The following is a 20,765-nucleotide window of genomic DNA, read 5'->3' as shown; positions in this document are numbered from 1 at the left end:
CTTCATTCCTTCAAACATGACAATGCGAGTTGCACACTGTTTTTGAGGCCTTTGGGATTCTCATTTTGATATACTGTATGTTGGGCACACACACTCCATCTGAACCCGTCTCTGGTCATGTTGCAGTAAACATTGGTTGAAAATCAGCTAAATATTCAACTCTTATTCTGCATATTCATTTTCATGAATATTTGACATCATGATGCCTGTTTGCTTGTCTGAACCACCAAAGAATAAACTTTCATTTTCACACTGCGGCGATTGCTGGGCGTCAGATGATTCAACCTCTTTAAAACTCACTTCAGCCCGCAGCGCTATCGTCGAGTGGCTCTCGCCAGGAGCAGAACACTCACGCAATCGTAGTATCCTGGCTGCTTGAATAACCGAGCTTCGACACCCATTACATTGGCGCTACTGCTGAAGTGATGCTTGTACATCAAAGAGGTTTTTGGAAGTCTGTGACCCTGTCTGCTAGTTCGTGTGTTCGTCTGACATGGCTCTTGCTTTGTCCTCCCTATCGCAGCGGCTAATGGGTCCTGAGGGCATGTCTCTGGTGAACGGGACGACGGGGGTCCACGGGGAAGAGTACTGGACAGACGAAAGAGGCGCTCAGGGAAGACCGCCATCCCCACAGAGTCAGTCTCAAACCCCAAACCAGCCTCAGAGACAGGTCAGCGACGTTTACTCCAACACCCTGCCTGTCCGCCGACCTCAGCCGGCTAAAAACAAGACCGCTGTGGGTAAGAAAATCATAATGGTGCATCAACATGACTGTATGGACACCTCTGTGTCTCCAGTGTCCCGTCCTCTTACACATTTGGTTATTCATTTGTAATCCATCCAATCCCTCTCTAGGAGAGACAAGGACTCTGCCCCGGTCGAGTTCTATGGCAGCGGGACTGGAGAAGAACGGACGCTCTCTTGTCCAGGCCATTTTTTCCCACACTGCTGGAGACAACACCACCCTGCTCAGCTTCACTGAGGGAGACCTCATCACCCTGCTGGTGCCCGAGGCAAGAGACGGCTGGCACTATGGAGAGAATGAGAAGACCAAGATGTAAGTTCTCATGTGTAGATCAACAACAAACATGGACAGAACCCTGACCTGTAAAGACATCTATTAATTAGAAATCTGAAAACTTCTACACTAGAAAACCATTAGTTTTTAAATTATACCAATATTAAATTACCACAAAATGTGAGACCATTGTTGGCGTCAAGGTTTGAAGTTTGAAAACATTACTGTTCATTGACATCAAATCTCAACTAAAGGAACAATTGCAATGTTGCCTCAAGAATAAAGTGAAATAAGTTTAAAGCACTAAAATTATAATAATAAACATAATTAATAATAAAATAATAAACATTTATGAATCTTGTATATACTTGAAATTTTCTTCACAGTGATGCCATAGAAGCACCATTTTTGGTTCCACAAAGAACCATTCAGTCATAGGATCTTTAAAGAACATCTCTTTCTTACTTTTTTTGTAATCTGAAGAACCTTTTTTCACCACAAAGAATGGTTCTTAAGAACAGAAAGCTTCTTTAGACGTTAAAGGTTCTTTATGGAAACAAAAGGTTCTTCAATGGCATTGAAGAAGCTTTTGAAGATCCTTTTTTTTGAGTGTAGCAACATAAAAATAAACCAATACATTATAAAATGACAAAAACATATTTTAAAATTGCTAAAAATAAAAATATAAAAGCCAATTTCAAATATGAATAAAACTCAAATCAAACTATAATAAATAATGGCATGTGGTATGATTATATATATACTGTAAATCTTCACATTTTGAGGGATCATTTACAATTTTTTGTCATAACTTGTCTTCGGAAAAACAATTTTTAGAAATACTACCAGTTCCCTATAAAAATGTCATTGCATAAAAATATTTTCCTTTCCAGCTCTACAAAGATGTCATATACAGTCTGTGAGACTTTCAGGATGAACGTCTGAAAAGCAGGAGCGTAATAGGGATAGTTCAAAACAAAACGAAAACTTTGCCATCGATTATTTTCTCTTATATCATTCAAAACCTGTATATGACTCTTTATGTCTGTGAAATACAAAAGAAGATATTTTGAGAAATGTCTTGGTGGTTTTTTGTCCATACAATGGGAGTCAATGAGGGTCAATGTTGTTTGGTTACCAACATTTTTCAAAATATCTTATTCTGTGTTCTGCAGAAGAAATACAGACTTGGAATGACATGAGGATGAGTCAAGGATAGATTTTTCATGCTAGCTTTTACATTTGCTATCTTAATAACATTGCTGAAGAAACAATGCCTTGAAGTTTTTATAAAAATGTTTTTTTTTCTTTCAGGCGTGGCTGGTTTCCTTTTTCGTACACTCGAGTGCTGCCCGACAGCGACAGTGAGAAGTTAAGAGTGAAGTACGTGCCTTTCATTGCTGACTAGAGTACTTCTGATACTGATTATATTCTATAATGTTGTGTGATAATGTGTTCGATTCTCATTACTTCAGCATTAGGCTACTTATACATATTAACTCGATTGGATTTCTGATTTGGAAGGTACTATAGCATGTATGTATAACTTATACTAACATGTTTTTTATCAAGACAATGGGTCTCATTCACAAATACAGTAAAGGAGAACAGATTGTGTATTTATGTGCAGAGAAAAGCTCACACCATTTCCACTGCATTTCACAGCATTCCATACGCACAGAAATGTGTTTTTACCTTTGTTGTTTTCATGACATATATAGTATTTAGCGATATATACAGTATTAATATAGCTTGTAATTTGTGCAAGTTCTTCTCCATATAAGGGCTTTCCACACCATCTCACTTCTGTCTTTCTCTTTTTCACTCTTATCTGAAAATGCACTCTCACCTGAAAGCATGCACAGGTAACTCGTCAAGTAAACCCAAATCTGCTATTTACAAAACATGTTGAAATAAATCATCTTTTACTGTATGTAGGCATATACAATCATGTGTTAGACATCTGATTTATCTCAAGCAGTGCTTAAAGGCTGGGATCATGTCCAGGAATTCGTTCTTCTTTTTTCTTTCATTAGAAATAACCATTGCATGTATCAAGATCTGTCTCTTTTCAAATTTAGGGGCACAATTCATAATTAAAAGGATAGTTCACTCACATGTTCCAAATCTGTATTCATTTCTTTGTTCTGATGAACACAAAGATATTTGGAAGAATGCTCACAACCAGGCCCCCCATTGACTACCATAGTAGGAAAATATACAATGGTAGTCAAAAGTGCCCCAGAACTGTTTGCTCTCCTACATTCTTCAAAATATCTTTCTCTGTGTTCAACAAAAAGAAAGATATATACATTTTTCCTACTAAGGGAGTCAATGGGGGATAAAATCTGTCTGGTTATAAGCATTCTTCCAAATATATAATTTTTTGGGGTGAAGTGTCCCTTTAACACGCTACAGGCATTGGCTGATAATTCAATGTGTATTCTTGTAAGACATAAGTGTACTTTTCATGCACATACAGTATTTAAATGTAGTTAAAAGTCCAGATTACATATAGATCGTTCTTCTCTGGTGCTCTTAAAGCACGTAAATGCTTCACAATCTGTTCGTCTGTGTTGCGATTATTGATTGGCTGACCTTCGTCCTGTAGTCTTCATCATGGGAAAAGCAGCAGCACAGGGAACCTGCTGGAAAGAGAGGACATGTCTTTGCCAATGCCTGACTATGGTCTGACCGCCCGACTTTTGGCACAGAGCCTTACACAGACTCGGCCACGCCCCTACAGCATGGCTGGCTTTGCACAGGTACAAACATGCACAAATATTAGCATAAAACGGGGGTCTCTCTGTAATTCTCTTTTAATCCTGTATATTCTGTACATGTGCTTTAATATCTTTCCTGCATTACTGACTCTGCTGGTAATCTGCTGGTGTGGGTCACTTTTTAACACGCATGATTTTCATATTAAAGGAGAAGTTCACCCAAAAATGAAAAATCCATCACATTGTGACAAGTCCACATGACTTGGTTTGTGGAAGGTGGTTTGAAGAACAATTTGCATACAACAAGTGCTTAGATTGAGCTCCAAAAACATATGTACGGTAACATACAGCAAAAGGGTCTGTACCATTTGTTATCTATAGTTAGTCCATCCTGTCAGTCATTTATATCTATGCAAGGAAATTTATCACCGAAGACATGCCTCGTATAGTGCTTTCTGGTCATTGTACACTATGCAAAATGTTCAGTTTCCACAGAATAATATATGGTTTAGGTTTTGTAACGGTGTGATGGCGAATAAACGCAGACAGCGTGTTTATTTTTGGGTGAATTTATTCCTTTCTTAACCTGTGTTGGTGCACCCTTGGATGTTTTTTCTCTGGCCGCTAAGCAGCACTGAAATAATGTCTTTGGGAATTGCAGCCAGCGCTAGAGGATTATGACAATCCCTTTGCCACAAGGTAAGATAGGCTCTTAATACATAAGACAGTAGAAACTAAAAAATGATTTAGCGGACAAATCTTTACTGCTCTACTCTACTGCTAGTTATACTTGTGTTAGTGAACGGTAGTTAATTTGTGTTTTTCCCCTTTCTTAGCTCTTGCTCGCTTATGCTAAATGTGCAATGTAGCTCTGATATTTGTCAGAGGACAAACCCTGTTTTATTCTCAGACTTGAAAATGGTTTATTAAGAAGGTTGTGTATCTGTCCGTTTTGTGTGTGCATGTTAGTGTGTAAAGATGGATTTGAGATAAGAGAAGTATCATTAAGTAAGATGCATTGTTGTCGTTGACTTCATTGTGTGTGTATATGTGATTCAGAGCTGTTCATAGTGTGCGCCCTGAATTCACTGTCTCTAGGTGTCTTTAGATGAGTTATCATAAGTAAAACCCCCTTATTTCATTTCACACCAAAGGAATGTTTTGGGTATCAAATCAAAGGTAAATGGGACTTGTTAAAAAGGTTAATGTGGATGTTGAATTTGGGACAATGGCGTATAAGGATTTTCAACATGCCAATTGCAATATACAAATAAATAAATATTAATATATTTTGCAGTTATTCTAACATTAAGAATGTGGTGTACACTTACTGTAAATGCAGATTTAAAAGTTAAATTAGGTGATTTATACAATTTTTCATCTATGAATTGGCCAAAGCTTTAAAAAATGTTATGTTGTGCGACGGTGATATATCTTTAAATTAATTCATTTTCTTAACATGTTTACTATTTTTTTAATCTTTAGTATTTTGAAACAAAGTATTTGCATTTCCTTTACTTTAGGCAAGTAATCATCTCATATTCTGTTGAATAATTTAGTTTTTCTTAAATTAAAAAACATATTTTTCTTGAAAATCGCATACAACCGATACACTTAAAAGTAAAATAAGTTACCTGGTTGCCTTTGCATTTTGAGTTAATTCAACTTTAAAACATTAGTCGACTCCATGAGAAATTGAGTTCACTAAAATTTTAAAGTTGAATTGACTTGGCAACCGTTTTTAAGTTGAACCAACAAGAAGCAACAAATTTGTTTACAGTTTATATATGTTTAAAATACAATTCACTTAATCATACTGTATTTTATAGATTTAAATTTCAGCTACAAAATGAGATATTTGTAAATTATTGATGTTAGTGGTCGCACCACATGCTAAATGTGTCTACACCGGATGCGCAGCATCAAGTGTTGACAAAATGTAAAATTATTATGGGTTGTAATGCATTCTATTGTTTTTTATCGTGTCTCATACAGTGTAGATACGGTGTAAATTTCTGATATACGTCATTGACTCATGGAGTGTATTGTTTGAAAACAAGTGATTTTATGAAGAGGCTTCATGGTAATATAATATTTCTATACAATATGTTTGTTTGGTGTAATGCCTTTACCCAATTTAGGGACTATTCAGAATCGTTGTAATGGATAACACATATACCGTCAATTGAGCCAACCCAAAATATTCCTTTTTTTTTCTGCGACATATTCACGGATGCTTAAATCCGATACTTAAATATTTACAATATTAACTGCAAATCTATTGTTTATATTAATGGGAAGTTAACATCCCATGACACATTTCATAATTCTCGTGTTTTTCATCTGGTCAGAGAGTAGACAGAGGTTAGACAGGTGAAGAGCCCCCGCTGCCCATTTGTGTCTGTCTTGTCTATTCTTCATTTCTCTCTGAATGTGTCCGACCTGGCAAGCTTCCTTCTCTCTTTGTTCCACAGTTCCGATGGCAAATTGATTTCGACAGTGTGAAAACAGACAGACTATCAGACACAGATACAGCTCCGGATAGCACAGGGGCCACGCCCCTACTTCCCTTAGCCCCTCCCCCCTGTTAAGCTCTGCCTCCACACACTCCTCCTCCAATGGAAGGGGCCAGTCTCATCCCTCCTTTCTGTCCTCTCTTCCTCCCTGCGTCTTGCCGGGGCGATAGTGCCGGTCGCGTGTGGTGGGTCGGGGGGGAGCTCTGAGAGGATCGACCGGAACGCAGTCCAACTGCTCGCATCGCCGCTTTACGGACTGTGATTCGCCTGTAGTGACGCCGCTATGACATCGCTGTGGACTCCAAAGAGACTGCTTACCACTTCCTGTCTTTCATGCATGAGCACAAGTTTTGCTATGTGGTTGTTTTTTTTAAATGACATCCTCATGTAAAAGTGCCGAAAAGAAAAGCTCATTTGGTATTTTGGAGCAGCTCTCCTAATGACGATGCTCTCGCTGTTCTTTTTTCCAAGCAGATGTTATGGGAGCCTCATGCGAAATGAGGAGTGTTCTTTTTTTTATTATTTGTGGTTGAGTTGTGCAGAGTGTATTCTCTCTCTGTGTTTTTGAAGAGCATTTGCGTTTTGTGATTCCCTCATGTATTACCTGGTGCTCCTCTGATCCAGAGCCTGTGTCACATTGTGCCAAAATTAAAGCAGATTAGGTTTTCCTATTCACAGACAGGATTGGAATGATATGAAGGAAAATCTAAATTCTCCCAAGTGCCAAACAGTGGACCTACATACCAGCGTGAAGGTTGCATGAGCTTCAAAATACTTGGGTGGGACCGCGCTGTTCTCAGAGACCAGCACGCGTCCGCTCGCCCTGCATGCATGAAAGAAAAGTGCTCTGAGCATAAACTCAATCTATCCCACCACACCCCAAAAATCCCATTATCTTATTTCAGACATATAGAACTACAGGGTCCGAATTTTGTTGAACTGAATATATCCCGAAAAATAGGCAAGTGTGTAATTTTTTTGGAGGATCTATTGACAGAAATGCAATACGTAATTACGTAATGAAGCGTAGTTTTTATTTCCTCAGAATGAGCTTTTTCTATCTACATACATCGAGGGGCCCCTTACATGGGATTCCTCATGTTGTTTCTACAGTAGCCCGAAACGGACAAACTGCTCTACAGACCAGAGCCATGGAGAAAGAGAGAGTTGCGCCACTGAAAGTTCAACATTTTCGCGTGTCACGTGATTCAAGAAGCCTTTAGATGGTTCCAGCAAGTTATGTTTTCCATTTAAAGGCGCAGTCTTTAATTTACTCGGCCACTTGCGCTGTATTATAGATTTGCAATGAATCGCTCAGTCCAAACATGACGGTGGCCACCGTAGTACAAAAAGATGTCGTTCTCATGTTGACACAGGAAGAGATCCTGCAGGCATTAGAAAGACTGTAAAACCGCGATGTCTTATTTATTACATAAAATAAAAGGTTTGTGGATTTTAAGTATAAAAAGAAGGATAAAAGTCAGGCAGGAGCTAATATTATAAAGACTTTCCAGCAGAGACGCGTTAGGACAGGCGGTACTAAGATCCATCTTAAAACCCCGTATTTTTCATTTAATTTATTTATTTCCTTGATTTTTTTTATTCATTAAATGACTTTTTTGAGTTTACCTCAGTTGGTCTGTTTAGCTGCAGCTCCATGTGTTACTAGTAACTTCCGGGAACTATTGAGAGCCTCCATGAACCGACAGTGCTGTGAAAAAACTGTTCCATTGGAGTCAATGGAGTTGATGCGACTCTCTCCCTCAATGGCTCTACTACAGAGCGTGTTGCGTAAATACGTTATCTCCTTTGGCAAAGAAACATAAACGTGACGACATCTCCTTGCCGGTCAGCCGCTATAGTGCTTCGAATGGAGGGGTGGAGTGAGCCATTGTTTGCTATTCACAACTTCACCACTAGATGACACCAAAATGTCAACATTCAAATCGCATTTCCAGCAAAATTAGACCAGACAGCTTTAATATCAATATCACAAGTTTACCATGGTGAGTGTGGCATATTTATAAGTATTTACTCAATAGCGAATATTTGCTTATTTTTAACTAAAAAAGTTATGCCGTTTTTGCTCAAATTTAGATCTGCCAAATGTAATTCGCAAATGCAAACTATATACACATTTACAGAATAAAATGAATACGCAAATGTAATTTACAAAAGACAGCTTTGCTTTACAAAAAAACAATTTATTTTATTTATATTTTACCTAAAAATATGTCCTATTAAGTTTTACAAAATATAAGTGATACATTCTCAAAATCTGGCTTACGAATGTGAAAAGGATCATTCTTATCTTTGTCATACACTGTCTTAAATCATTCCAATAAGATGTGTTAAGTCAGGGTACTCCACACAACATTTGTGAATCCTATTTTTTGTGAATATTCATTCCGATGCAATTCCGACCCTGATATGAAAGTGCCACCAGCCCTTGTCTCTAAAGCATTCCCCTGTTGTACAGGATGTTAGGATGTTGACTGACAGATCCTCTGGAGATGTGGTGTAGTCCCCGCTGTGTTGTTGTTCTTTTCAGTTTCTTTTCCTTGGAAAATAGACAAACTAGGAAAACTGCACAAGAAATAAGTGTAACGCTCACAATATGCATGCCGAGGAGGAACATAGTGAACATTTGACCTTGAATGTATGGTGACTTTTTACGGAACGAATAAATAAAAATATCTATATATTAATAAAACAATTGTTCAAATGAGCCTTTGATGATTTTCACTTTGTCATTTTGAATTTTGAACTCTTTCCACTGTGGGAAACGAACTGTAAAACCCATCTACTCCCATACGATCCAGAAGAGCAGACACTTGATTGTTTTTGCATCGTGTCCTTGTGTCTGTTTGAAGACGTGACCTGTCCGTGTGTTTTTGTGCCGTGTGCTTGCCTGCTAGCATTAACCTTCTAACTTCTCTTTCTGTGTTCTTACAGCGGAGAACTGATCTGACATATATATACTCTATATTTAAGATGTATAAGAAATCGATATTATAGATGCATTCATGATTAGATGTGACTAGATTTTGTTCTTTTTTTTAAACACACTTTGCTTTCTGAATTGGCCTGTTTGTTTAACAACGACACTGCTATGGGCAGACTCTTCATTTTGCACTATATTTTGAACCCATGTCATCTCTTGAAGCGTGTTGTTTACTCATCTATTAACATGAGACTTGTGACGTCATCCATCCGAATCAGTGAGCAGTTCAAAAACACCATGTCACAGAGCGAGTAACCAACAGCCATCTAACGCAACACTAACAGTCGTGTGAATGCGGTGGAAATGTAGCCATGCATAGCCTCAGTCCGAGCTGAGCTGTCAGGTACAAACCCCTGGACTTTCTTTACCTTCCAGTTTGGGTCCTGAATTGTCCCGGTTCTGAGTGTTGCAGGACCTCCGTAAGTCACCTGCCTCCATCGCTGCTAAGCCAACCGATCATGCCCTGTTCTTGTTTTTTTCTTTTCTACTTTCATTCGCTGTTGGGCTTAAACGGGCACTAGGGCTTCACAACTGTTTCGTCTCATGCCGCCACCCGCCTCTCTGGTTGGTTTGCTTTTTTTTTGTGTGTGTGTGCCGTGTAATTCGTACCGGCCAGAGAGGTTGTAGGTTGCCGGGAAATGGTGTTTTCATGGAGGCAATGTGTTGGCACAGGAGGTAACCCCAAATCTAACTCTTGCATGCATCTATCAATGCTGACTAAAGTAAACGCTCACAAACTGAGTCTTGTCCCATTTGCATGTTTGCTCAATACACCCTTCATAGACTTTCTTCTCCAAATATCTGTTCATAAGTATATGTCAAATGAATGGCTGTATGCCTTTCAGCAGTACCTTTATTCTGAAGCCCAAATAGGAATGCAAGTAGATCTTGTTTATTCGTACGTGTTGATGTGTGGTAGTGGTTCACTGGCGCAGGCTCTGTTAGAGACGTACTGACTGTGTTTTTTCTCCACCCCTTCGTCTAGTGATCGTTCCTTGGAGGTCTACTTCAGGCCAAGCCTCATGGACGACCGATCTGCTCCTCTCTACTACTAGAGGAGCTTGTGCTGTGGCCTGTGCACTATGCCGCCCTCTTCTGTTCTGTTTGTGTCGTTGCAACAACATGTGGCAGCAGAGCACGTGTACTTGCCTACAGGGGGGCAAGCGCCGAGGATAGACCGTAAACTTTGTAATGATCTTAACTGTGTAGCTTTATAAGTATTGATGTAGTGATGAATTGCAAAACAAAACATTTGTTCTCGATGGTTGTTTATGTTAAAGTTCACCCAAAAACAAACATTCTGTCATTTATTCACCCTCTATGACTTACTTTCTTCCGCAGAAGATATTTTGAAGAAAGCTGGTAACCGAACAGCACCGAAGCACACGCACTTCTGTTGTATGGACAAAAAAACAATGCAAAGTCAATGGGTGCCGGAAAACAAAAAAATGTTGAATCTTTTTCTGTGTTCTGCGGAAGAAAGTCATACAGGTTTGAAATGACAAGAGTGTGAGTTAATGACGACACGTTCTTGGGTGAACTGTCACTTTAACAAACGTGGCACAGTGCCGACTAATCAAAAGTGATCAGTACTTTTTTGGGGGAGAGGATCAAGATCAAGAGTTTGTATATTTGAGATTGTGAATGTAAAAATATAACAAGTAATTATGATTTCCATAAATTGCAGTTCTAGATCTTAGGTAAGGATTTCTTTTTCTCTGTTTTGAAATATTTGTGTGACAGTTCGTCTGTGTATCATCACTTGTTCGTGAAAGCTGTTCTCGAGGGTGCTGGGATGAAACTTCTTTCGAGCAGTTGCGATATTGCGGTCGCTTCATAATAAACAGACCACTATGTTTTCTTAATGCAGCTTTAGTGATGCAAATTCTCGGGTAAGAGAGATCTGTCAAGTATATTAGTCGCAATATATAGTGCAATTTTACATGCAAGCAATGCTGACACAGGGATTGTGCCTTTAACAGCTGTTTGTATTATGTATTATGTTTGTATTATGCTCTTTGCAAAAAAAAAGAAATATGTGACTCCATTGGTATATATTAGGGATTTTTTTTCTTTGTAATTTTGTGTTATTCAATCTGTTTTGTACTTTTTGTTTGTTTGTTTCGAAATTTTTCAATGACTGTTCTAGATAAGAGGGTTTGTTTGTTTTTCTTTGCTAGCTGCTTTTGCTAACAAGATGTGTTGAGAATTTTAATCTTTATCATCATACAATACTGCTTATTCAGTGTATTAAAATAGGCTTACTGCACAAACATGAAAATATAAATCACAGATTATGTAAATATATGTTTTTGTTTGTTTCTGAGGGACCGAGAGTAGTCCTTGTAAATATAATCTCTTAGTTCATCTGTTTTCTTGCCACAGGGGGAAATCTAAAGACACTAATATGAATGGCTTGTTTTTATATTAGGGAATCTAATGTGGTGTGTGAGAAAGATTGGGTACCTTGAATGATTCTTAAATGGATAGAGTTTTTTTCTGCCAGCTTTAAAACTTATTTTAAAATGCTTTTTGTTTTCATTTTGCGATTCTGTTCATTCTTATTTATGGAGAAATGCAAATGTTTGTGCCCATTCTTGTAGGAAATAAAAAAGCAATAAAAAAGGTTTCTAGCACCATTTCATATTATATAGAAAGGCTGGGGTTCAAAAAGTTCTGGTCCTTGATTCTGATTTATAACTGCTGACTGCATTACATAGCCTACATTTCACTTTATTTACTTTATTTGGTGAAACCTTGTTTAAAACCCTGTTTATAAAAGCAATAAGCCCCGTGAAGCATTGGGTTACAAGTGTATTTTATAACCGCTAAGGAGGTTTTAGGCACTCCACTTCACCTCATGCCACAACGCCCTTAGCTGTTATACAATTCACTGTAACCCACTGCTTCTTGGGGCAAATTACTTTATTTTAAAGCATATAAAATGTTTAAAACATTATATTATCCCTCTCCTTCCAAATCCTCAATAGTCAAATTGGTTGTTTTTCAGAAAAATGTAAAAAATGTTATGCATGTTAAATACGATAATACTGGTATGTGTTACCTGCATGCATGCATTCATACATATATTTATATGCGTGTGTGTGTGTGTGTGTATGTATATATGTATGTATATATATATAAATGTATGCGTGTGTATATTGTTTAAAATGGTTTAAACGTACATATGTATATATATATATATATATATATATATATATATATATATATATATATATATATATTTATATATATATATATATATATATATATATATATATATATATATATATATTTATATATAAAACATATATGTATATATATATATATATATATATATGTGTGTGTGTGTTTGTGTATATATATATATATATATATATGTATGTGTGTGTTTGTGTGTGTATATATATATATGTGTGTGCGTGTATTGTTTAAACATACATACATTTATTTTATATATAATATTACATCATATATACATATGAAGAGTTTGGTTCCAAAATGAGTTACTTAGTTTAAAAAAATATTTTCCTTATATTATGTTATCATGTTTTTATTGTGTTTTATATTGTTAGTTAGCTGTATTTTTTTTAGTAATTATGGCATAGATCAAAGCAAACCAACTGAAGTTTGATTGCTATTAATTTTGAATCTTGAATAACTTTCACAAGCACAAAGACAAACTATAGTTTGTTTTATTTTTTAGAATACAGTAGGCATGAATTGCAAGGAAATACGGTTCGACAGCTATGAGGCAGTAACAACAGTCCTCTCCCTAAACTTTACATTCAAGTATCTTTCACATTTATATTTCACCTTACTTTGGCAACCTTATAACCCTTCAATGAAACACAGATATTCTGAATGTGAAAAGTACCTACTGGCGCAAAAGTTAAGACAGTATAAAACTCTTGAAAGGCATTACAGCGAGAAAGCGAGTGTACGGTGCAGTGATTGTGACGCTTACAGCATTGGCACAAATGTGTATGAAGTGATTCAAGGCAGAGGAGGACAGCTGTACTTTACACTTAAACAGTTTACCGTGTAAAACGGGTCAAAACTCTTGTGGGACACATCAGATCGTATGCGGGGAAAACATTGTGAAGTGTGGAAACAGGTGGGGTCACCATGCCATTTGGACCGAAGTTACTCTAGTCATTTGAAACATCTATCTGGATCGGGTTTTGAAATTAATGCAGATCAAGATTTTCTAGTCTGTAAGGATCAGATCTGCAGGAGCTGCCGTCTGTAAGAGATTTTAGTCACAGATATCTTAACCTTGTTTTAACTTGAGGTTTTGCTTAATGCTCTGGAGTACAACAGTTAAAAAGCAGAATTGTTTTCTGTGGTCTCCGGCTCTCCGATCTCCACAAGCACCGTTACGTTTTGTCTGGCTTTTCGCTAGTTAAGGACTGTGGCGGGTTGCCAGTGTCTAGTCTACTTTAATACTGTCATTACTCTTTGGAGCAAACAAGTACTGTGATGTATAACTTTAGTCTGTAATGTTTTGTGGGAAAGACGGTTTATATTTAAAAAATATAAACAAAGCTCTAGCTAGAGAAGAACTAGCATGTTAACTGCACTTTACGTAATATTATGAACAACTCTATCAAAATAATTGTTTTTAACAAGAGATGTACAAAATATTTCTTGGTTCAAACAATACAAATGCATTAAATTGCTTATGGCGATAAACTTGACGGATAAAAGCAAAACTTAACATCATCTACTTTTGTACTGTATGCTAATCACCCCTGAGCTAAAACATTTTAGCTTAAAGTGTTCAAAAATATAAAACATTCCTAACCCTTAACCCTCCATGGTTTTTACATACTGTAGCTAGGGGTCTTTTATTTTCTGTTGGACATTGACAATAGACGTTTACGCAGCTTATTCGGTCCTGACCTGAAACTTTGTCTTTGGGGATCTAAACCACAGATTGACAACACGGGACATGACAAGCAAATGAGAAGAGCAGCCTCGTCTCTATTTTGTTTCCTACGGCTAGAGTGTAAAAGGATGATTTCAGCATGGTACTGATACTGAATTGTGCAAATAAGTTATAATCTTCATACAACATGTTTGTAGTACATAGATAATAAATATATATTCTGATACACAGATTTTATCTTCTGTTCGTCTACATGTTGTCCTCAAAAGACCGTGTCACTCAAAGGGTCTGGCTAATATCAATTCATCACTACAGTATCAGGCACTCTGTCCGAACAGCATGTCATGTTCACAGGACCTTTTCGTCCAGCACGTTGAGAAAGAAAAAACAAAACGGCACAGGAGAATCCATAGTCGGATCAGACCCAATCACACCTTCTGAACAGTTTCAAAGGGTTAAAATGTGACTCCTTCATTCCTGGGCTCCATTCTCATTGTTCCCTGTGTGACAAAACGCAAAAGGTTTATTTAAGCAAGGTAAACCATAAAACATGGTAAAACTACTAAACAGGTTTCTTCGCACAAGCACTTAGAGGAGTCTTTATGGACAATTCACTATGTTGGTGTTTTCATCAAGGAATGTTTATTTTCCGTATGAACACGGATTTCCGATTTTTTTACCTCGCTGGGATCAGCAGCGTTAATTCAAATTTGTGACAGGATTGGGGGTTTGGGGATGTGCGCGTAGTAATAATACAGCTGGCCAACAGGATCCTTTCTACGCTTTCTACGTCATGCACATGCTTGTTATAAATGTAGAGCGACCGCTTCATACAGAAGAACATAATTTGAGGAGTTATCTTTGTTTCCAGAGAGTCCATAATAGAAGCCAAACCTGTTTTGGTACTCAAAAATTTTATTAAGTGGGTAACTGAACAGCGATTTGTAACGTATACAGAAAATCCCGAGTCTGGAAGTTGAGAAGTCAATATGATATGATTTAACATTAAAACATGATTTATATACAAACACTAAAATAGGCCATTCCGTGATTTGATGGCTTAAAACTATACAAATGGCCGATCTAGTCAGTGTAATATAAACTCTCAATTATTAGTTTAATTATTGTTTAATTTTGATTGTAATCAGCAATAATTCCTTAAAGTAGGCCTATTATAAACTACTCAAGGGCCATTTGTAAATTCCATCATATTTCACATTAGCATAAGATATTTGCACAAACCATCAACCTATTTTATTAAATAATGTTTAGGTGACTTAAACTAATGAACATTTGAACAGATACTTCCAAAATTGGCAGACGGAATTTGGAAGTTTTCAAAGTTTGTTTTTGTGTTGCTAAGTGAAAAAGATGGTAGACAGTTTCCTGTTTTTAATAATGTATCATTTAATAATTAACATTAAAGATCATTTTTGGGGTGTGGTTGGGCGAGGGTTTTTTGTCCTTGGCTGATCTCATGCCTGTTTCATGTAAACAGAATATGTTCCAGATTGCAGCATAGATTATATTACCTGCGAAGGTTAAAAGTGTTCGGGGTGAACCAGAAGATCATGTTTCTTTTTTATTGGTCTATTTTTGAGAGTTTGATAAGATATGGAATTACTGCATGGTATGGTAATTTGACAGTCCAGCTAAAATCAAAGCTAGGAAGACTGGTGCACACCGCTTTACAAATTATAGGCTGGGAGGAAAACGGAACTATTCAGGAGTTGTACGAAGAATCGATTTTAAATCATGCTAAGAAAATTGTCATTGATGACACACATTTTTAATGCAAATTTTTATATTTTACCTTCAAGGAAACATTACAGGTTGTCGGGATAAAAGTTGTGCACTGGCTGTGTCGTCACAATGTCCAAGACACATTTCCCAGGAATTGGACATTAAAGTATTTTACAATTCAATTACATGTAAATTCCCTAGCATGGTTAATGCTCAAATAAATGTGTTCATGAGAAACCTGACCTCCTTTAAAGTTCACGTCAGAGTCGGACACATGAGTGATGGAGAAACGAGAGATGCTGAATCTGGAGAGCGGTGGTGCTGGTTTCTCATCTGGAGAGCTGATGGGAGAGTTGGGAGGGGTGGTAATTTCTTCAGAACTTGCTTCTGACGTTGAAGGGCTTGGCGTCGATGGAAAATCTCCCTGCCACAATTCTCCACCTGCATTGGGTGAGAGGCTTATGAAATGCTACGGAACTAAAGGTAATACCTGTGCAACAATCTAATGGATGTTAAAAAGAGCGAGAGTGGTGAAAAACAATCACAGATTTCCTCAGTCACAAACAGGCCATGTTCTTAAAGGAGATATGGTGGCACAACTTAGACTTTTTAGGCAGATAAGACTTTTCCTGGCAGCTAAAATAATTACAGCCATACAGTATAAAAGTGTACTTTGTATCATTAATAAAGGTTTTTAGTAACAGTAATAAGTGTTAAATATATTCCCATATATTATCACTTCAATGTATACTTTGATACAAGTCATTCCTATAAACGTGGATGAAATTGTGTAATTTTAACACTTGTAATAAATTCAATATTATGATCTAGTTCTTTTCACTATATGTCTAGTACAGTTCCTAATTCAGTGATTGTCAAACATGGGGCCCCAAGTTGGATCCTTGGGGGGCAAAGTTTTTGTTTCATTTTACTAAATTTAAATAAATGGAATGAAACATTACTAAAATAAGACCACTCACCAAAAGAATTGATGTTTCAGCATTGTACAAGTTTAAGAGTATAAATCTTATTGGGGGGGCACACTGCACCCTAAAAAAATGGGGCCTTACAACGAAAAAGTTTTGAGAACTACGGACCTAATTTATACCTACTACTTTATACCTTTTAGCTAATTTTAACTCAATACAGAAGGTGGATTTGTAGTAAACTGTAAGATATAAAGGAAAATGCTGCAATTTTCAACCTCTCCCTTGACCTTACAGTTGTTATTTAACACTCACTTTCTTCTGACAAAGTAATTTGCAACGAATCATCTGAGGTTGTGACCCTATCCTGGGGTTTTGATGCGTCAACCTCTGAAGCCTGGCCATTAGGTTCTGTCTCCACAGGAAAACTGTAGTCTCCAAGCTCACCTGTAGGACTCTCCTGAAACGGCAAGATACATAAATTTCATATTGTTTCTTGGTGAATTGAAAAGACGTAAATCATTCATTTTAAAATAAGTACACTGATAATGCTACGAACCTGGTCAAACAGAAAGACTGTGACGTCATCAAAAAATGACACAGCTTTCTTCTTGCCGTCCAGCTCATCGCAGTAGGACTGCGTCATTATGGAAGGCATTTTGAGAAGGCTGCGCAGATGCCGTGCACAGCTGCGGTCACTCACGATGACAGGCACCATTGGGAGCTCTTCATCACTCTCATCACTCTGCTCCTGTATGTTGTAGCTACGAAGTTCTTCATCAGACTCGTCACTGTCTGTATCCTCATCAGCCTCCTCTCCGTTCCCAAGTGGAGCTGGAACATCAAGGTCATCCGGTAAGGCAGGAAGAATGCTTTCCAAGGAGTTGGCATGTTTTTGTCTTGAAAGTGCCCGACCTATGTTGTCTTCCATTGCATCTTCTGTACCTTCTCTTTTTTCATTGTTACCTTCTTTAAGAAGCTCTGGATTGCTACAGTCGTCCTGCTCCTGTGCTTCAAATATCTCCCTACCGAACTCCACTATGGTAGAGTCAGAGCCCAGTGATTCCGCTGATGAATAACATCTGGCATCTCCGTTAGCTTGGCCCTCAATGCCTGAAGCTTCCTGTGTTGAGGTGGACCCTTCTGATACTGTGGAAGAGTAGCACTCAGAGTTCGGTTCGTCTCCAGAGTGATCAGACTCGAGTCCAATACCATCATCTGGAGTGGACTCCTTGGTCAAGCATCCCCCCATCTCTGGGGGAAAGGGGGAAAGCATGGAAATCACTGGAGCTGATGTAGAAGTGGAGCCCAACTGGAGCCCAACTGTTTGTACAGAGCCTTTTCTTTTAGCTTTGACATCAAAAACATTGTCCTCTTCTTGGCGGATAAAGAAGTTAAAGACCCTTTCACTGGGGCTCTTATCATTCTCTGTGTCATAGTCAGAAAAATAAGCAGAGTCTCTGTATTGATGTTGGATGTTTCCGGATGGATGCAGTAGCATTAAATTGACATCTTCATCTAAGTCCATCTGGTGGACCATGTCACACACGTCTGATTCCACACTTGTGCTAAGGGCCGGATTCCCTTCAAGGTCCTTCATGATGAACTCCGGGGACTCATTGTTCTCTGTGTCATAGCCACTGTCAAGGGATTTTGGCTGAATAGATGTGTGGTAACTATCAGGGCTAAAGGCTTCACACAGACTGCCACAAGAGGCAAGGTTAATAGTGTCCTTGTGGTGTGTGGACTCTGTCTCTCTCTGACGGTCAAAATGTCCCACCTCTGCATATTCCAAACGATAATCTCCAGAGGTGATGTCAGTCACATCATCACTGCAGTCATTCATTTCAACCAAGCTGATACTGGACTTGGGAACCACCCCACTGTGTGCCACATGGCTGCACTCTGAGATGGTCTCGGATGAGTCTTTAGGACATGACATGTTCTTTACACTTCTGACTTCATTTTGTGCAGCTGATATCCTTCTATCAAATAACATATTTTCTTTGCTTACTACAATCTCTGTTGGAGCTGATGGCGTTTTTCGGTCGTAGCCTCCTACAAGAAAGTCTGATGTCTTTTCTTTGATATGTTTGTTTGAAATGTTCTGCTGAGAGTGAATGTGCTGAATTTCAGGGACAAAATGAGATTTAGAAGATGTTTCAAAATCTTGACTACCTTCAGGGCATAGATGTAAGTATTCACCACCCTTTGAGTCTGTTTGAGTGTTAAGGGTGGCCGTGCTGTCTGTAGCTTCCATGTATGAGTGCACTGTGAAAGAATCTGCTGAAGTGTTGCTTGTTTCTGATACTCTTGACTGCAAATTTCCAACATGAGATAAGGGTGTTGGGTGACGCAAATCAAGGTACGCATCTCTAAAACCAACGGCTTGTGTGCGATCGCTTAAACTGTTGTTGTTTGCTGAGTGGTTGGAGGTCCAGTTAGTTAATGAATTCTGAGAAAACAAATCATCATCTTCTGATTCAGCAGTCCCCCTAGACATAAGAAGGCCCTCACCAGCGTCAATATCAACACTTATGTAATGGGGTCTTGGCACATTTTTTTGTAAAGGTCCCATCATGGCATAATAGGCCTCACTGGCGGAACTCCTTTCTGTAGCTCTCTGGTTAGATTCTAGGTACGGGTCACAATGTGCCAAGCTTGGGCTGCTGAGAGAAACTGAAACACCAGGTGGACTCTCCCTTACCACCTCCAATCTGTGGCAGAGACTTTCTGAGCCTCTTCTCTGCGGATTAGAACTTGAATCTTGACTTCTTATCAAATGGAGATCTGACCTTGCTTGAGGTGATTCCTCATGCAAGAAATTGTGCCTTTCATTGGAAGAAAAATATTCTTCATGATGGTCTGTCTCTGCATAGCTTAGAACAGTTCTTTGGAGAGGCTCCATTGTTGGGCTACTCTCTGAATCGTAATCGTTACTAATGGGTTCTTTAGCTGCTGACCAGTAGATGTTTGGCTGAGCCCCAACAGGGCTTCTTCTGTTCATACTGGACAAGCTGTTGTTGCTGGCCTCAATTGTTGGGCTGTAATCATGAACACTGTCTTCTAAATTTATGTTACACTCAACTGGCTCCTCAATACGGATGTAATATTCGCTACTTACTGAAGGGCTGTGGGCACTCAACACTGGAACAACTCCTGGATGGTCTGACTCATAGTAAGATGGAGAGACCCCAATAGGAAGACTCTCACCCTTGCAGCTACCTGCTGAATTGCTAAGTGGGTAATACACATCTAGGTAGTGCGGGTTATTTTTCCCCAGTTGTCCACTTGCTGAAGAGGAGCAGTAGGGCTGCTCGGCTCGGCCCTGCTCCCATTTATATTCAAAGTTGAGGCCTTGGCTTGTCTCGGTTACAGTCAAAATGTCATCTCCATTCTCAGATTGGAAGCTGTCTGCAATAGAGAAGTGTTCAAGTAGAGGAAATGAAGAGGAAGCAGAGGACGCTAGCTCAGGTGCAGGGGTTCTGTGAGAGCTTCCGGAGCCCAGACTTGGCCTTAGAGAGTTCCAGCGCTTCTCAAAGTCCTCCTCGGTCTCAGAGGTACCCTTAGCACACAAGTAGCTTAGCAGTAGGTGAACCTCTTCAACAACAGGCCTCTGCTCAGGCTGCAGCCAACAGAACTGCATTACCTCAGACCTGCCAACACACGTGACAGAAAATTTGAACATATTTTGCAGTAATGTTTGCTAAAAATTGTTTCATAAAGGGATTTGATAATAGTGTAGATAGACGGGCCAAGTTGCTTTAAACAACCTGTATGAACCTTTTGTAATAGTTATAAAACCCTTAAAGAGATACTCCCCCCCAAAAAGGAAAATTATGTTTTCATTTACTCAATTTTTCATTTACCCTCAAGTTGTTCCAAACCTGTATACATTTCTTTGTTCTGATGAACACAGAGACAGATAATTGGAAAAATGTTAG

At 38.4% G+C, this 20,765-nt stretch overlaps 2 protein-coding genes across 12 annotated transcripts in view; one reads left to right on the top strand and one right to left on the bottom strand.

Annotated features, from left to right (window-relative positions):
- The window catches only part of baiap2a (BAR/IMD domain containing adaptor protein 2a), a 73,722-nt gene extending 61,805 nt beyond the window's left edge, over positions 1-11,917 (top strand). The window contains exons 9-15 of one of the 8 annotated variants that reach the window (XR_008907155.1): positions 524-740; positions 856-1,057; positions 2,333-2,401; positions 3,630-3,783; positions 4,403-4,440; positions 6,216-9,680; positions 10,247-11,917. Coding sequence is in view for 7 of the 8 variants with exons in the window: in XM_056752732.1 (XP_056608710.1) it covers positions 524-740; positions 856-1,057; positions 2,333-2,401; positions 3,630-3,783; positions 4,403-4,440; positions 10,247-10,316 (750 nt within the window). In the remaining variant the exon portion in view is untranslated. The other 7 variants (XM_056752735.1, XM_056752732.1, XM_056752734.1 and 4 more) reach the window with 7 other exon arrangements.
- A 1,025-nt stretch (positions 11,918-12,942) lies between these two features.
- aatka (apoptosis-associated tyrosine kinase a) overlaps positions 12,943-20,765 on the bottom strand; it is a 51,008-nt gene continuing 43,185 nt past the window's right edge. For all 4 annotated transcript variants that reach the window (XM_056752718.1, XM_056752719.1, XM_056752721.1 and 1 more), the window contains 4 exons: positions 17,381-20,477; positions 17,137-17,281; positions 16,139-16,336; positions 12,943-14,652 (listed from right to left, as the gene is read on the bottom strand). In XM_056752718.1, the coding sequence (XP_056608696.1) occupies positions 14,624-14,652; positions 16,139-16,336; positions 17,137-17,281; positions 17,381-20,477 (3,469 nt within the window). In that variant the 3' untranslated portion in view covers positions 12,943-14,623. The remainder of the gene's footprint in view (positions 14,653-16,138; positions 16,337-17,136; positions 17,282-17,380; positions 20,478-20,765) is intronic.

Source organism: Triplophysa dalaica, chromosome 7 (genome assembly GCF_015846415.1).
Source record: "Triplophysa dalaica isolate WHDGS20190420 chromosome 7, ASM1584641v1, whole genome shotgun sequence".
Taxonomy (NCBI): domain Eukaryota; kingdom Metazoa; phylum Chordata; class Actinopteri; order Cypriniformes; family Nemacheilidae; genus Triplophysa; species Triplophysa dalaica.
Note: the sequence above shows the minus strand (reverse complement) of the source record. Positions and strands in the feature narration are given on the sequence as shown.